At 35.4% G+C, this 12,456-nt stretch overlaps 1 protein-coding gene across 1 annotated transcript in view; it reads left to right on the top strand.

Moving 5' to 3' along the window:
* The first annotated feature begins 470 nt into the window (after positions 1-470).
* pcsk2 (proprotein convertase subtilisin/kexin type 2) overlaps positions 471-12,456 on the top strand; it is a 52,475-nt gene continuing 40,489 nt past the window's right edge. Inside the window, exons 1-2 of the mRNA XM_030155895.1 lie at positions 471-650; positions 2,889-2,993. Of these exons, the coding sequence (XP_030011755.1) occupies positions 471-650; positions 2,889-2,993 (285 nt within the window). The remainder of the gene's footprint in view (positions 651-2,888; positions 2,994-12,456) is intronic.

Consider the following 12,456-nt stretch of genomic DNA (forward strand, 5'->3'; position numbering starts at 1 on the left):
TCAATACAAATCCCATCTACCTTGAGGATGATGGGGAGGAACTGTCCAAGGTGCTGAAAGTGTCCCCGAGCTCATCCGGGGGAGGAAACGGCACACACCCGCCCGAGCCCATTGGTACGACGTCACGCGCAGAAACTACCCGAGCGGAGAAGGTAAATGAATTACAGATGACAGGAGGAGGAGGAGAGATAGAAAGCTGAGGATGCAGCTTTGGACCACAACAGTCAACCTCCAGACACAGCAGGAGCGGCTGCGCCTCGGTCAAATCTAACTTCCAGTGGGTTCACATCGAGGAGATGCACCCTCAAAGGCTTTGATTCCAATCCCCCCTTTACCTCCTTCTTGTCCTCCTCTTCCTCCTCTTCCTCCTCCTCCTCCTCCCATCACTACCGAGGAGCATCCCGCACACTGTATTCACTCCGACGGGCAGGCAGGCAGGCACACGGACGGACTGACACAAGCCAGACACGATGCGTGGATCTCCCCGACATGGGACAGCCCTGGGATTTATAGTGCTCAACGCGCTGCTTCTGGCGACGCAGGTTGCAGAAGGAGTCCTAACTGAACATCTTGTGGTCCAGTTGCATGAAGACGTACAGGACGAAGCGCACCAACTTGCAACACAACATGGGTTCCAGAGTGCACGAAAGGTAAGGATGCTCGGATGCAATTTCCATGTTCGCTTTGCTGGGAATGGTTTATTTCTGTTAATTTTATATAATTAAAGCACGATTGTTTTTTATTACTGCAAAACGAAGTACTTCCATCCAATAATAGGATAATGGCAACATTTCTGCAGCATCCACCTAGAAATAACACAAACTGCATATAGTAGAGCCCAGTGCTTGTCCAGAGACAGAGGTTTGGGACTGATTTCACTTTATTTACACTTCTCTTTAAAGGCCTTTTCAACCTGGTGACATCATCTTTAATTAAAAAAAAAAAGAAAAGAAAAGCAGGCCCTGGTTAGTAGGTTAACCATCTCCTTACATGGGACTTCTTCCCCAGTCCAGGCAAAACACATTCATATGAAAACAGTTTAAGCTCCTGCACTGACAAGGAACCCCTTGGCCTGTTTGTTAGAGGTGTCCTATAAAAGCCTATTGGAAAACTACAATCCAGGAGCTGAGGGTTTCAGCAGGGGTTTCAGCAAGGCAACAAGTTTCAGAATCAGATATGGCAGGTATTTGCTGTTGTCTGTTGATGCTAAGGTAGCAACATAGACACGGTGTGAGCATAAGTTATGATTAATACAATAAACATAGCATACATATAATACACAGAATGTACACATCACATAGACTTAACAGTCTGTTAGTATTTGTAGAGTGATTATAATTTTTTTTTATCATTTTTATCATTTTTAACATTTACTGAAATATGTAACACACGTACACATACAGTCATGGAAAAAATTATTAGACCACCCTTGTTTTCTTCAATTTCTTGTTCATTTTAATGCCTGGTACTGCTAAAGGTACATTTGTTTGGACAAATATAATGATAACAACAAAAATAGCTCATAAGAGTTTAATTTCAGAGCTGATATCTAGCCATTTTCCATGTTTTCTTGATAACCAAAATCACTTCAGTTCTTTTATCAATAGCTATGGCATTGTACTGCCAAAAACAGTGCTTTAAGGCATTCCATGTTTTCTTTTCTGTTTGTTTTAGTCACATGATACACAAAGGAGTTAGTACTTGATTGTATAACCATTATTTTTGATTAGTTTTGATGTCTAATAATTTTTTCCCACGACTGCATGTGTAACCCTACAGAGTCTCTACCTTTTCCACTGGTATAGCATTGCATTCACCTGAGATAGCACTTCTCATTAAAATGATAAATACACACTGTGCAGACATCATAACATGCCAACAGATAAAACAAGCCATTTATGTTGGAGGCACGGAAATAATTCCCTGGCACTATTTCGTATGCGTGTGTTTGTGTGTCATGTCACATGTCAAAATAAACGTGGGGGTGAAATTGGCTGGAGCCATGGCCAGTGAGGCGTAGCAGTGAACAGAGGGCTGTCTGCCCTGTTCTGAATGATGATTTTCAGCAGCACAATCACAAAAATCCTGTATCCATCTGTAACCCATGATGCCTGTGCTAGCTGTGCAGCATCACCACTTCTGTGATTGCTAGCTCCTTTTCTTGTAGGCACTAGATCAACCCCCCATGTACTACCTCCCTGCCTTCCGGGTTATGTAATCTGCAGCTATATTTGTCTTAATGGGATGAGCACCATTAAACCATATCTGTGCTTTTTGATTTACTTTTTATTGTAGCTTAATTAATCAGACTGGGACACAACATGGTGACATAAATGTAAACACAAAGCAAAAGACAGAATGAAATCATCACATATAAAAAGAAAATTATGTTACAAAAGAGCATCTAGTCCAAGTGTTTCATGGATTTTCTTTCACACACATGGGCTTTCATCTATTTCCCAGCAATAGGCAGTAGAATTAAAGTGCACCGGAAGATAAGAGTAATCCTCATCCCTCTATAAGAATTTCATTTTCACATTAGATCTGACAGGGGCATGTGAAAGCATTTATTTTCAGGATTGACCTGTAGCCTTGCAGTTACCAAAGCATAAGGGAGGGTCATTAATCTGTGTACTGTGCCTGAGGGAAAGCTCTGGATGATGCATCTCATTTCCCTGCTTTTGTGATTTATTATGGTTCATCCCACTACCCTTCCTTAAAATAAACCCTCCACCAAACAGCAGCAATGAAATCACTAGCTTGTCCCCCCACCTGCAGAATGAATGACCTTGTATCATTTTCTCCCTTTATTGATCTGCTATATTTTTTTAATTTGCCCTTTCTGATTGCTCTTGATCTTACCACTTATTTTGTTGTTCATTCCCCAGCTTCCTTTTGGAGAGGGGCTTTTTCATTTCTATCCTCAGGACACTTCAAAGAGACGAAGCAAACGCAGCGCTCGCAGCAGACAACGGCTCCAAAAGGACCGCAGGGTGAGAATACACACAGAGAAAAGCACACCGTGTGTTTCCTCCATGCATGTGACCGCACTATCATGCTTCGCCCTTCATGTTACATTACAGTGGTTATTTTGAGGTTAGTATCCATGCAAAATAACACAGGGCAACAGGATTTTTAACATTAAAGAGATATCAGCATTAGGATATCTGGAAACATCTTTATTTTAAATTATTAACTGTTCAGTATAGTTTCTACATTGCATAACCTACATTTTTATGTAAGCGTAGAAAATACATTTCATGTTCAATGATCTTTCCAAAGGTAGGATTCTACAAAAAACAACGATGAATGTGTTTTAAATGTGCATTTAGTCTGGATCAACCATAAAATAATGAACAGTTCTAAGATTATTTATTAGAAATGTAAATAGGGTACAATAAGTTGTTGACTACATAGAGGCTATATAACGTTACCTTGAAACAGCAAGAGTTTATGTACATCAAATGTACCCAGTTTCTCAACCACAAAGATTCTCTACAATGAATATTTCATATCTCGTCCTAATAGTATTCATAATGTAATGCTGGTGCACTGCTAGCAGTTCTCAGTATGAGGAATAGGGAAAAAAGCAGGATCAAATGTAGTCATTCCATTTTCTTGCTATATGTACAGTCACGGTAAAATTATTAGACCATCAAAAGTCATCAAAAACAATGGTTATATGATCAAGTACTAACTCCTGTGTGTATCATGTGACTAAAACAGACAGAAAAGAAAACATGGAATGCCTAAAAGCACTGTTTTTGTCAGTACAATGCCATAGCTATGGATGTAAGAACTGAAGTGATTTTAGTTATTAGCAAGAAAACATGGAAAACGTCTAAATATCAGCTCTGAAATTAAACTCTTATGAGCTATTTTTGTTGTTTTCATTATATTTGTCCAAACAAATGTACCTATAGTAGTACCAGGCATTAAAATGAACAAGAAATTGAAGAAATCAAGGGTGGTCTGATATTTTTTCCGCGACTGTATATGATATAATGCTTTTGAGATAAAAATATGCATCATACTGATAATGTTATGTGTTTATATACAACTAATAGTTTTAGTTTTTAATTGCTCATAATGATTTTTGTTTTGAGGGAATAGAATGAATATCCTGCACAAGTGTGACTCAGTTTTTATCATTACTTTTAGGCTCTAAGAGATGGATTTATTCATATTTAAAGGTGACATTTTTGTTTTCCTAACCAAAACCAAATCACTTATATTACATAAACCTAAAACCTAAAAGCGTCAGGATGTCAACTTTGGGCATTGGTAGAATCTCGGTTTCTCGGTAGAATCAACTACATCCTACACACTGAAGAAATCCAACAACAGTCGATCCTTTGAACATGTTGCCCACGTGACAGATATACACTGTAATAATAATGAAACATGGAAGATATGTAGAGATATGTTAATGATAAATGATCTGCATCTGAATATGTGTGTTATTTTTCTGTAACTGTATAAACCGCTTCTTTTCTGCATTGTAAATATATCGTAGGTACATATTAGAATACAACTGATTCCTTCATACAATCAAAATATGTCATTCTGCCTGAAGTACCTGCTGCTTCTTCACTCTATTTCAGTATAATTTAACAAAAAAGCAAATGTAATTTTGCCATTAGGGTTACTGAAAACCCAGAGGAATGCCACTAATTCAATATCCGGAGCTAATCCACTTACCCAAACACTTTTGGACTTGCCCTTCAGTAACTGCCAAACAACAGCTTGTATGTTTTTCAAAACATTTATTTGAATTAATTTTCTTTTCACAAATTTAGTGATTTGATGGCTAAATGAAAGTTGTACTGACATAATGCCAACTCCTTCAGATGATGATCAGCTATAATATCTTGAATGCCAAGTAAAGATTGCAAAATTGTGGATGTATTTATAATGATCTGCATTTTTAAAATTAATTTCAGATCTTGTAATTGTATCATTATAATATTCAGAAAAACAGATACTGCATGTCCTGTCCTCTGTCTCATATCTGTATGAAACAAAAGCATGCTGTGTGTTTAGCACTGTCCATTGTTGTAGGCGGTAGAAGTGGAGGTACTGCTGCAGACAATCAACTAACCTCTAATTGCGCTTGTGAGAGGTGCTAATGAAAATAAATGTGAGGCTCTCCAGTGAGCTAATACAGCTAATGGAAGGGACACAGCATGGACAAAGACAGGACCACGTTCCAGATGCTGACTTTTAATCAGATGCTTGACATGCTCATATGCAACACTGCAGTCATTGATTCCAGGGCATCTCTGGAATGTATGAGGTCATCCACGGAGGTTTAATGTTACCTGTTTATCATTGTAAAGTGTCTTCCTTCCGACTCTGGGTGTAGTGTGCTGACAGCCTGTGGGCATGTGTAGGCCTGACACCGTTATTACATAAGCACCGTATCCTAATTGTTTGACCCAACTACAATTCTTTTTTCATAATTGTGATAATCACCTCTGTTAATCTGCATAAGAACTGAATTTTCATGTCTATTTCCATTTCATTTTCCATCATTTGTCCTTTGACTTTTACTCATCTGGTGAGATAATCTCTTCACACCTTCTTCTTATTTTTCTTCTTCTTCTTCTTCTTCTATGATTTATCAGCATCTGAGTGCAGAAATAGTGTATTGTTTTTCTTTGATCATGTAAACATCTGTTGTTACCTGTTGTCAGTTATATTCCAATTATAGGTAAATGTATATTCAACTTACAATTTTTAATATATATATTTATGAGTATATTTTTTTACAGAGCTTAACCCTTTCATGCATGAATTATGAGAACCTAAGTCAATACTTTTTTTCTTGAGTGATGTGTTGCTGTTGTTGTTGTTGTTTCCCCTTTTAGACATGAAAAAACTATGCAATTGAATTTTTTTTCACAAAGTTACAAAAATGTCCACTCAGTTGAACACCATGTGTTTAATTTTTGAAGCAAAGAAGCATGTATTTAAAACCCATAATCAGAAACTGATATACTGTGTGAAAAATATGAAATAAAAACATTTTTAATGCTGCTAATGCCTTTATCTCACATTTTAACATACTCTAATACTAGTTGTTACTCATTTCATGGAGGTAATATGCAAAAAAAAACCTTTTTGTTCAAGAAAACTGTTAATTACAGTCTAATAACAATTAACAATTGATTTACACTCAAACATGTTACTGCAGATCAGGTTTATCAAGAACAGCAAAGTTACAGTAATGGTATTAATTGCAGTGTTTGGGATGATGCTTAAGTGTCCACTGTTTTGGCTGATATGGAACTAAAACAACAAAACTCATGAATATACAAGAGAACAGCTGTAGAATAGCTGTCCACTGTACTGACCACTATGCATGAAAGGGTTAAAAAGCAAACAGAATTATCCATATCCATTTAGTATTCACTGTCAATAAATGGTTGCATGAACCAAAATCAGTGAGAAAACACCAAAAGTTGTTTATTAATGCTTTCCCACTGCAGCTCTCTCCTCTCAGTCCATATCAAAAAACTAGATATAAATATCTGTGAACCGTTATGGAAAAGTTAAGCCATAAATATTCATGTTGAGACAAAGAGTAGAGCAGTATAGTCATGTCCATTTGCCATCTGAGGGATTCTGCGATTGATAATTACAGCTGTCAATCATATTTTTAACCCTCTTACCTTTCTGTGATCACCTAAAATCTGGGCATTATGGAGTAGACTTTCTGCAAATCGTAAACACAACCAGGGAGTAGATGACATTACAGTATGCTTAACCCATAAAGGCCCAATGCTACATTTGTGTCAGTTCCCAAATGAATTTTCTGTATATCTAATCTTTCTTAAGTGGTTTACCACCATTTATTAAACTATTATCTTCTGTACTTTGTATTTTATCTGTATAAAACAGGTATTTTCCTATATTTAATTTACTGATTATGAAGATGTTCATAAAAGCTCACATTAAAGTTGAGGGCATTATATCAAAAACAGAGCAAACTGCAGAAAAAGTGACTTTTTCAGTAAAATCTATCATTAACTGAACATAAAACAAGCATTTCCATCCACTGTCATTGATCCAACTTCATGGTTTTACTGGTGAATCAATGTTGTAAAACAGGGGTGTCAAACTCATTCTAGTTCAGGGGCCACATTCAGCCTAATCTGATCTAAAGTGGGCCGGACCAGTAAAATAATATAAATAATAGGATAAGAACTGATTAATAATGTCAACTCCAAGGTTTTCTCTATCTTTTTGAGTGAAAAAAGTAAAATTCTATGTTGAAAATGTTTACATCTTCGAACTGTACTTGAACATAACATGAACAAATATGAACAACCTGAAAATTCTTGAGAAAAATAAGTGTGTTAACAATACATCTTAATTTATCATTTATACATGTGCATCACAATGTACAGATCACAGTGGATCTACAAATACACAAAACATTTAGTATCAGGTAGAATATTTTTAAAATTCCACATTTCATACATTTTTGTGAAAGGATAGTCTGTAAATGTAACCATTTTTGTGTAATTTTCCTCTTTTTTTACACTGAAACAAAGAGGAATATTTGATGTTTTCATTATTTGCAGGTTATTATGATAGTATTTTACTGGTCTGACCCACTTTAGAATGAATTGACCTAAAATGATTTTAACATTCTTGAGTGTTCATATCTTCAGTGTAATTTTTGCATTTCACAAATTCATCCCAGGGGCCGGACTGGACCCTTTGGTGGGCCAGATTTGGCCCCCGGGCCGCATGTTTGTCACCTGTGTTGTAGAAGATGACAGTGTTTCCACGTTCACTATGGAGCCTCTGAATGTCCAAATGGGTCATATCTGATGACCATGAAAAGATGAATAACTACATTTAACACCAATAATTTACATGTATTGATAGGATTAGTGGCTCAACAGGTATTAAACTGTTTAGATCAGTGGGTGGTTTTGGTTGGCGATGAATGTTTGGGTCTTTATGGGTTAAATGCCATTATGATTTTTTTTTTTTTTTTTTGACTAGTGACACTAAAAACTAATCAAACCCTGTTAACTAAAATTTCCTAATGTTGACAGTCCTCGACAGACCTCATGATTGAAAAGGAACATCTTTCAGGTCGTTGACATTTCAGAAGAGAATAAAACAAATTACACAGTATTTTAGAGGTAAAGTAGGATCATCTTTTGTAGTAATGTAGTGATAGAGTTATTGCACTCTTGGTTTGCATCCTTAAAAAAACAAGCCTAATTGAGTAGCAGCATTGAGTGAATTGGATGGCTTTCTTAGTGTCCCGAGAGCTCGTTTCTTTGTGGTACTCTATTAGTGAAGCCTGTTGACCCACTTCTGACTCACCTGCCACTTCTTCTGTGGTTCTTATCAGCCTTTGGTTCAATGTTCAGTGCATCGTCTTAGCACTGCACCGTAAAAAAACAACAACAAAAAAACAACAAAAAAAACAGTATTATTCCAGCAGCAAGGGTGCCAAAAAAATACTGTAAAATAACAGACAATAACCATCTCATAAAAATACGGTAATTTTCCATAATTAAAAGACAGTTTTTTTGCCCTAACTTTACATGAGATTTTGCACATTTTTTTTCTAGTTTTTAATGTTTAATAAAGAATATTTTCATGTATTAAAACAATCAAATTACCTATAAATATATATATAAATAATTTTCAATGAGACTAAGTTGTACGATCCACTAATAAAAAGTGTATTTTGACAGCTTATCAGTGCTTATACATGTTGTACATCCACAAAAATACAGTTATTCAACATTTTTGTTGTGAAACCTCCCATAATTACACAAGATATTTGTCAGTTAACAAACAAGTCTTGTTAAACTTACAGAACAAATACTTCTTTTACGGTTAATTGTCAGTAATTTTTATCTCATTTTATTATTTATTTTTTACAGTATTAAACTTTAAATTAACAGTTTAATCTCATAAATAGAAAAGAAATATTTGGAAAATTATGATACATTTGCAAATGTATTTTATCTGTATTTTTCTGTGAAAAAAGAAAAAAAATTCTTTTAAAAAATTTAAATTTTTTGGTTATTTACAGTTACAGTTTTTTCCGTGTTATTTTACACTTGACGTGTAAAATCACAGTCTATTTTTGTCATTTCATTGATATTTTCCTATATCTTAAAAATACAGGAAAAATCTGTAAAATAAACAGTGAAAATTCTGTTAAATTACAGATTTTTTTTTTTACTGTGTGACTTCTCCTTCTACGTCTGAAGTCACTGATTTGGTTTTAGAAGGACAGGTCTTTTCACCCGTATGTCCTGCCAACAAATCGATGAGTTCACCCTCTTGTCCACTCATGCAGCCATCCATGCATGGTCTTAGTTAAAGCCACAATAGATATAAAAACAAGTGTTAAGAGAAAAAGTTGGAAGTACATAGAAATGTGAGTGATGCAGAAATAAATGTCTGTGAATGAGAAGCACAAATTGACCCTGAAAGACACATGCCTGCAAGACCAGACAGGAAACAGGGACAAGGAAGGAGCAGAAAAGGCAGTCTAGTTCTTTCATTTGAAGTGAACTGAGGCGTTATGAGTTCTGAGCAGGCAGTGGGCAAAAGCGCAGAGTGATGGTGCTGCATGGGCAGTGTTTGATGTTGTGAGTGGGCAGTATGACATGCTGTCTCAAGGGAAATACCGGCTTTCCTGCCAAGTGATGGAATAAATTGACTATGGCTAGAGAAAAGAGAGGGAAATGAGGGGCTAATGCTGGCAGTTTCCCTCTCAGTGTGAAGGTAATACCCGGAGATTCAAAATACAGACTATATTTATTAAGATCAACCCCACTGTTTTTAAGATATGTCATACTGAAGGCAACATATTCACCGGCTGATGTCTGTCATTTGAAGGATTTATTATGTGCTCTGTCGCAGTGTGTGTGTTTCCTGATTGCTTGGAGTATGCCATAAAAGGGAGATCTGGATGAATAGGCTTGGGCCGTTTTAAAAGGCCATCTTAAGTGCTGCTCTGCTCTCTTATCAGCACTGGTAAACACACAGGACAATGCATGTTTCTGTCACTTGAGTGAATTTGCTGAGGGCAAGCACAGAAGCAACATTTGAGAGCAGAGACCAGTCTTAAAATGTACTTTTAAAACTGTGAAAGGAACAAGATTATTGCACTTAGCCTTACTAAATGGCACATCATTTAGACTATAATTAAAAGGTTAATAGTCTGTGGTGAGATTTAACCCATAGAGACCCAAACCATCTACAGATCTAAACTGTTAAATACCTATTGATCTAATAATCCTATTAATTCATGTAAATTATTGTTGTAAAATGCAGTTTGTCATCTTGTCATGGTCATCAGATACGACCATTTGGATGTTCAGAGGCTCCGTAGTTATCGCGGAAACACCATCATCTTCTACAACACTGATTCACCAGTAAAACCCATGGAGTTGGATCAAAGACAGTGGATGGACACACTTGTTTTTACATTCAGTTAGCAATATCTTAGCTCAAAAAGGCACTTTTTATTATTTTTTTTTTTTACTGTTTTGATATAATTAACTTTGGATTTACTCAGAGTTTTCATGAACATCTCATTGATCAGCAAATTAAATGTAGAAAAAAAACGGATTTACACCCGAAAATGCAAAATGCAGAGGATAATGTCATTAACAATTTGGTGATAAATCAGTTAAGAGAAAAATTTAATTTGGGAACTGCCACAAAAGTAGCAATGGGTCTTTATGGGTTGTTTTGTATTTTGATTATTTACATTATTTATTCATTCTGCAACACATACACACTTAAAACAAACCACAGAAACAGGCACTGAATTAATCAAAAATCCACATAGAATAATTGTTGTAAAATGCAGTTTTTCATCTTTTCATGGTCATCAGATATGACTATTTGGACGTTCAGAGGCTCTATAGTTACTGTGGAAACACTGTCATCTTCTACAACATTGATTCACCAGTAAAACCCATGGAGTTGGATCAATGACAGTAGATGGACACACTTGTTTTTGCATTCAGTTAGCAATATCTTTGCTCAAAAAAGGCACTTTTTTTCTGTTTTGATATAATTAACTTTGAATTTACTCTGAGTTTTCATGAACATCTACATGATCTGCAAATTAAATATAGGAAAAAACATGATTTACACCCGAAAAAGCAAAATACAGAGGATAATATCATTTTAAAAATTGGTGATAGATCAGTGAAGAAATGTTAAAAATAGAGAACAAATTATTTGAGAACTGCCACAAAAGTAGCACTGGGTCTTTATAGCTTAATTTGTATTTTGATTATTTACATTATTTATTCTGCAACACATATGCAGTTATAACAACCAACAGAAACAGGCACTGAATTAATCAAAAATCCACATAGAATAATAGTTGTAAAATGCAGTTTTTCATCTTTTCATGGTCATCAGATATGACCCATTTGGATGTTCAGAGGCTCCGTAGTTGCCGTGGAAACACTGTCATCTTCTACAACATTTATTCACCAGTAAAACCCATTAAGTTAGATCAATGACAGTGGATGGAGAAACCTGTTTTTACATTCAGTTAGCAATATCTTTGTTCAAAAAGTCACTTTTTATTTTTTTTTTTCTGTTTTGTTCAAATTTTAAGTTTATTTGTCATATGTGTTCAGGGTATAAGTACCATGGCAATGAAACACAGTATACCCTGGCTCTCTTTCCGCCCAGTATCAAAAAATAAATAACAAACAAATGACAATAACAATCACAGCAACAACAAAAGTACTTAGCAATAAATAACACTAGCCTTCCTATTTGTAATACAAAAACACAAAATAAATGAATACAATTATAAAAGGTGTAACTTTGAATTCACTCTGAGTTTTCATGAACATCTACATGGTCTGCGAATTAAATATAGGAAAAAACATGATTTACACCTGAAAAAGCAAAATACAGAGGATCGTTTTATTTGAAAAATTGGTGATAATTTGGTGAAGAAAGGTTAAAAATGGAGAAAAAATAATTTGGGAACTGCCACAACAGTAGCACAGGGTTTTTATGGGTTAATTTGCCATTAGATTTTTTACATTATTTATTAATTCTGCAACACATACACATTTATAACAAACCACAGAAACAGACACTGAATTAATCAGAAATCCACATAAAATAATTGCTATTGAGAGACCTTGGTGACAAGCATATTTGTCTCTAATTAGATTTTAGATGCATGGCTTCATTTTGGCCGACTTGTGTAAGTGAAAAATAAGCCTTGGTTTCACAATTGTTTAAAGGCTCAAAATGATTTAATGACTCCTGTCCCACTACCTCTTTTTAACCACTATTTTTTCCACAAATTTGTAAGGAACATTCTCGTATTACCACAAAGTAAATGATAAGATGTCAGTTTTCATCACTGAACCAATACTGATGTTTCTGTGATCACGTTGTATAAAATTAACCACAGCCACTACA

This window comes from Sphaeramia orbicularis, chromosome 15 (genome assembly GCF_902148855.1).
Source record: "Sphaeramia orbicularis chromosome 15, fSphaOr1.1, whole genome shotgun sequence".
NCBI lineage: Eukaryota > Metazoa > Chordata > Actinopteri > Kurtiformes > Apogonidae > Sphaeramia > Sphaeramia orbicularis.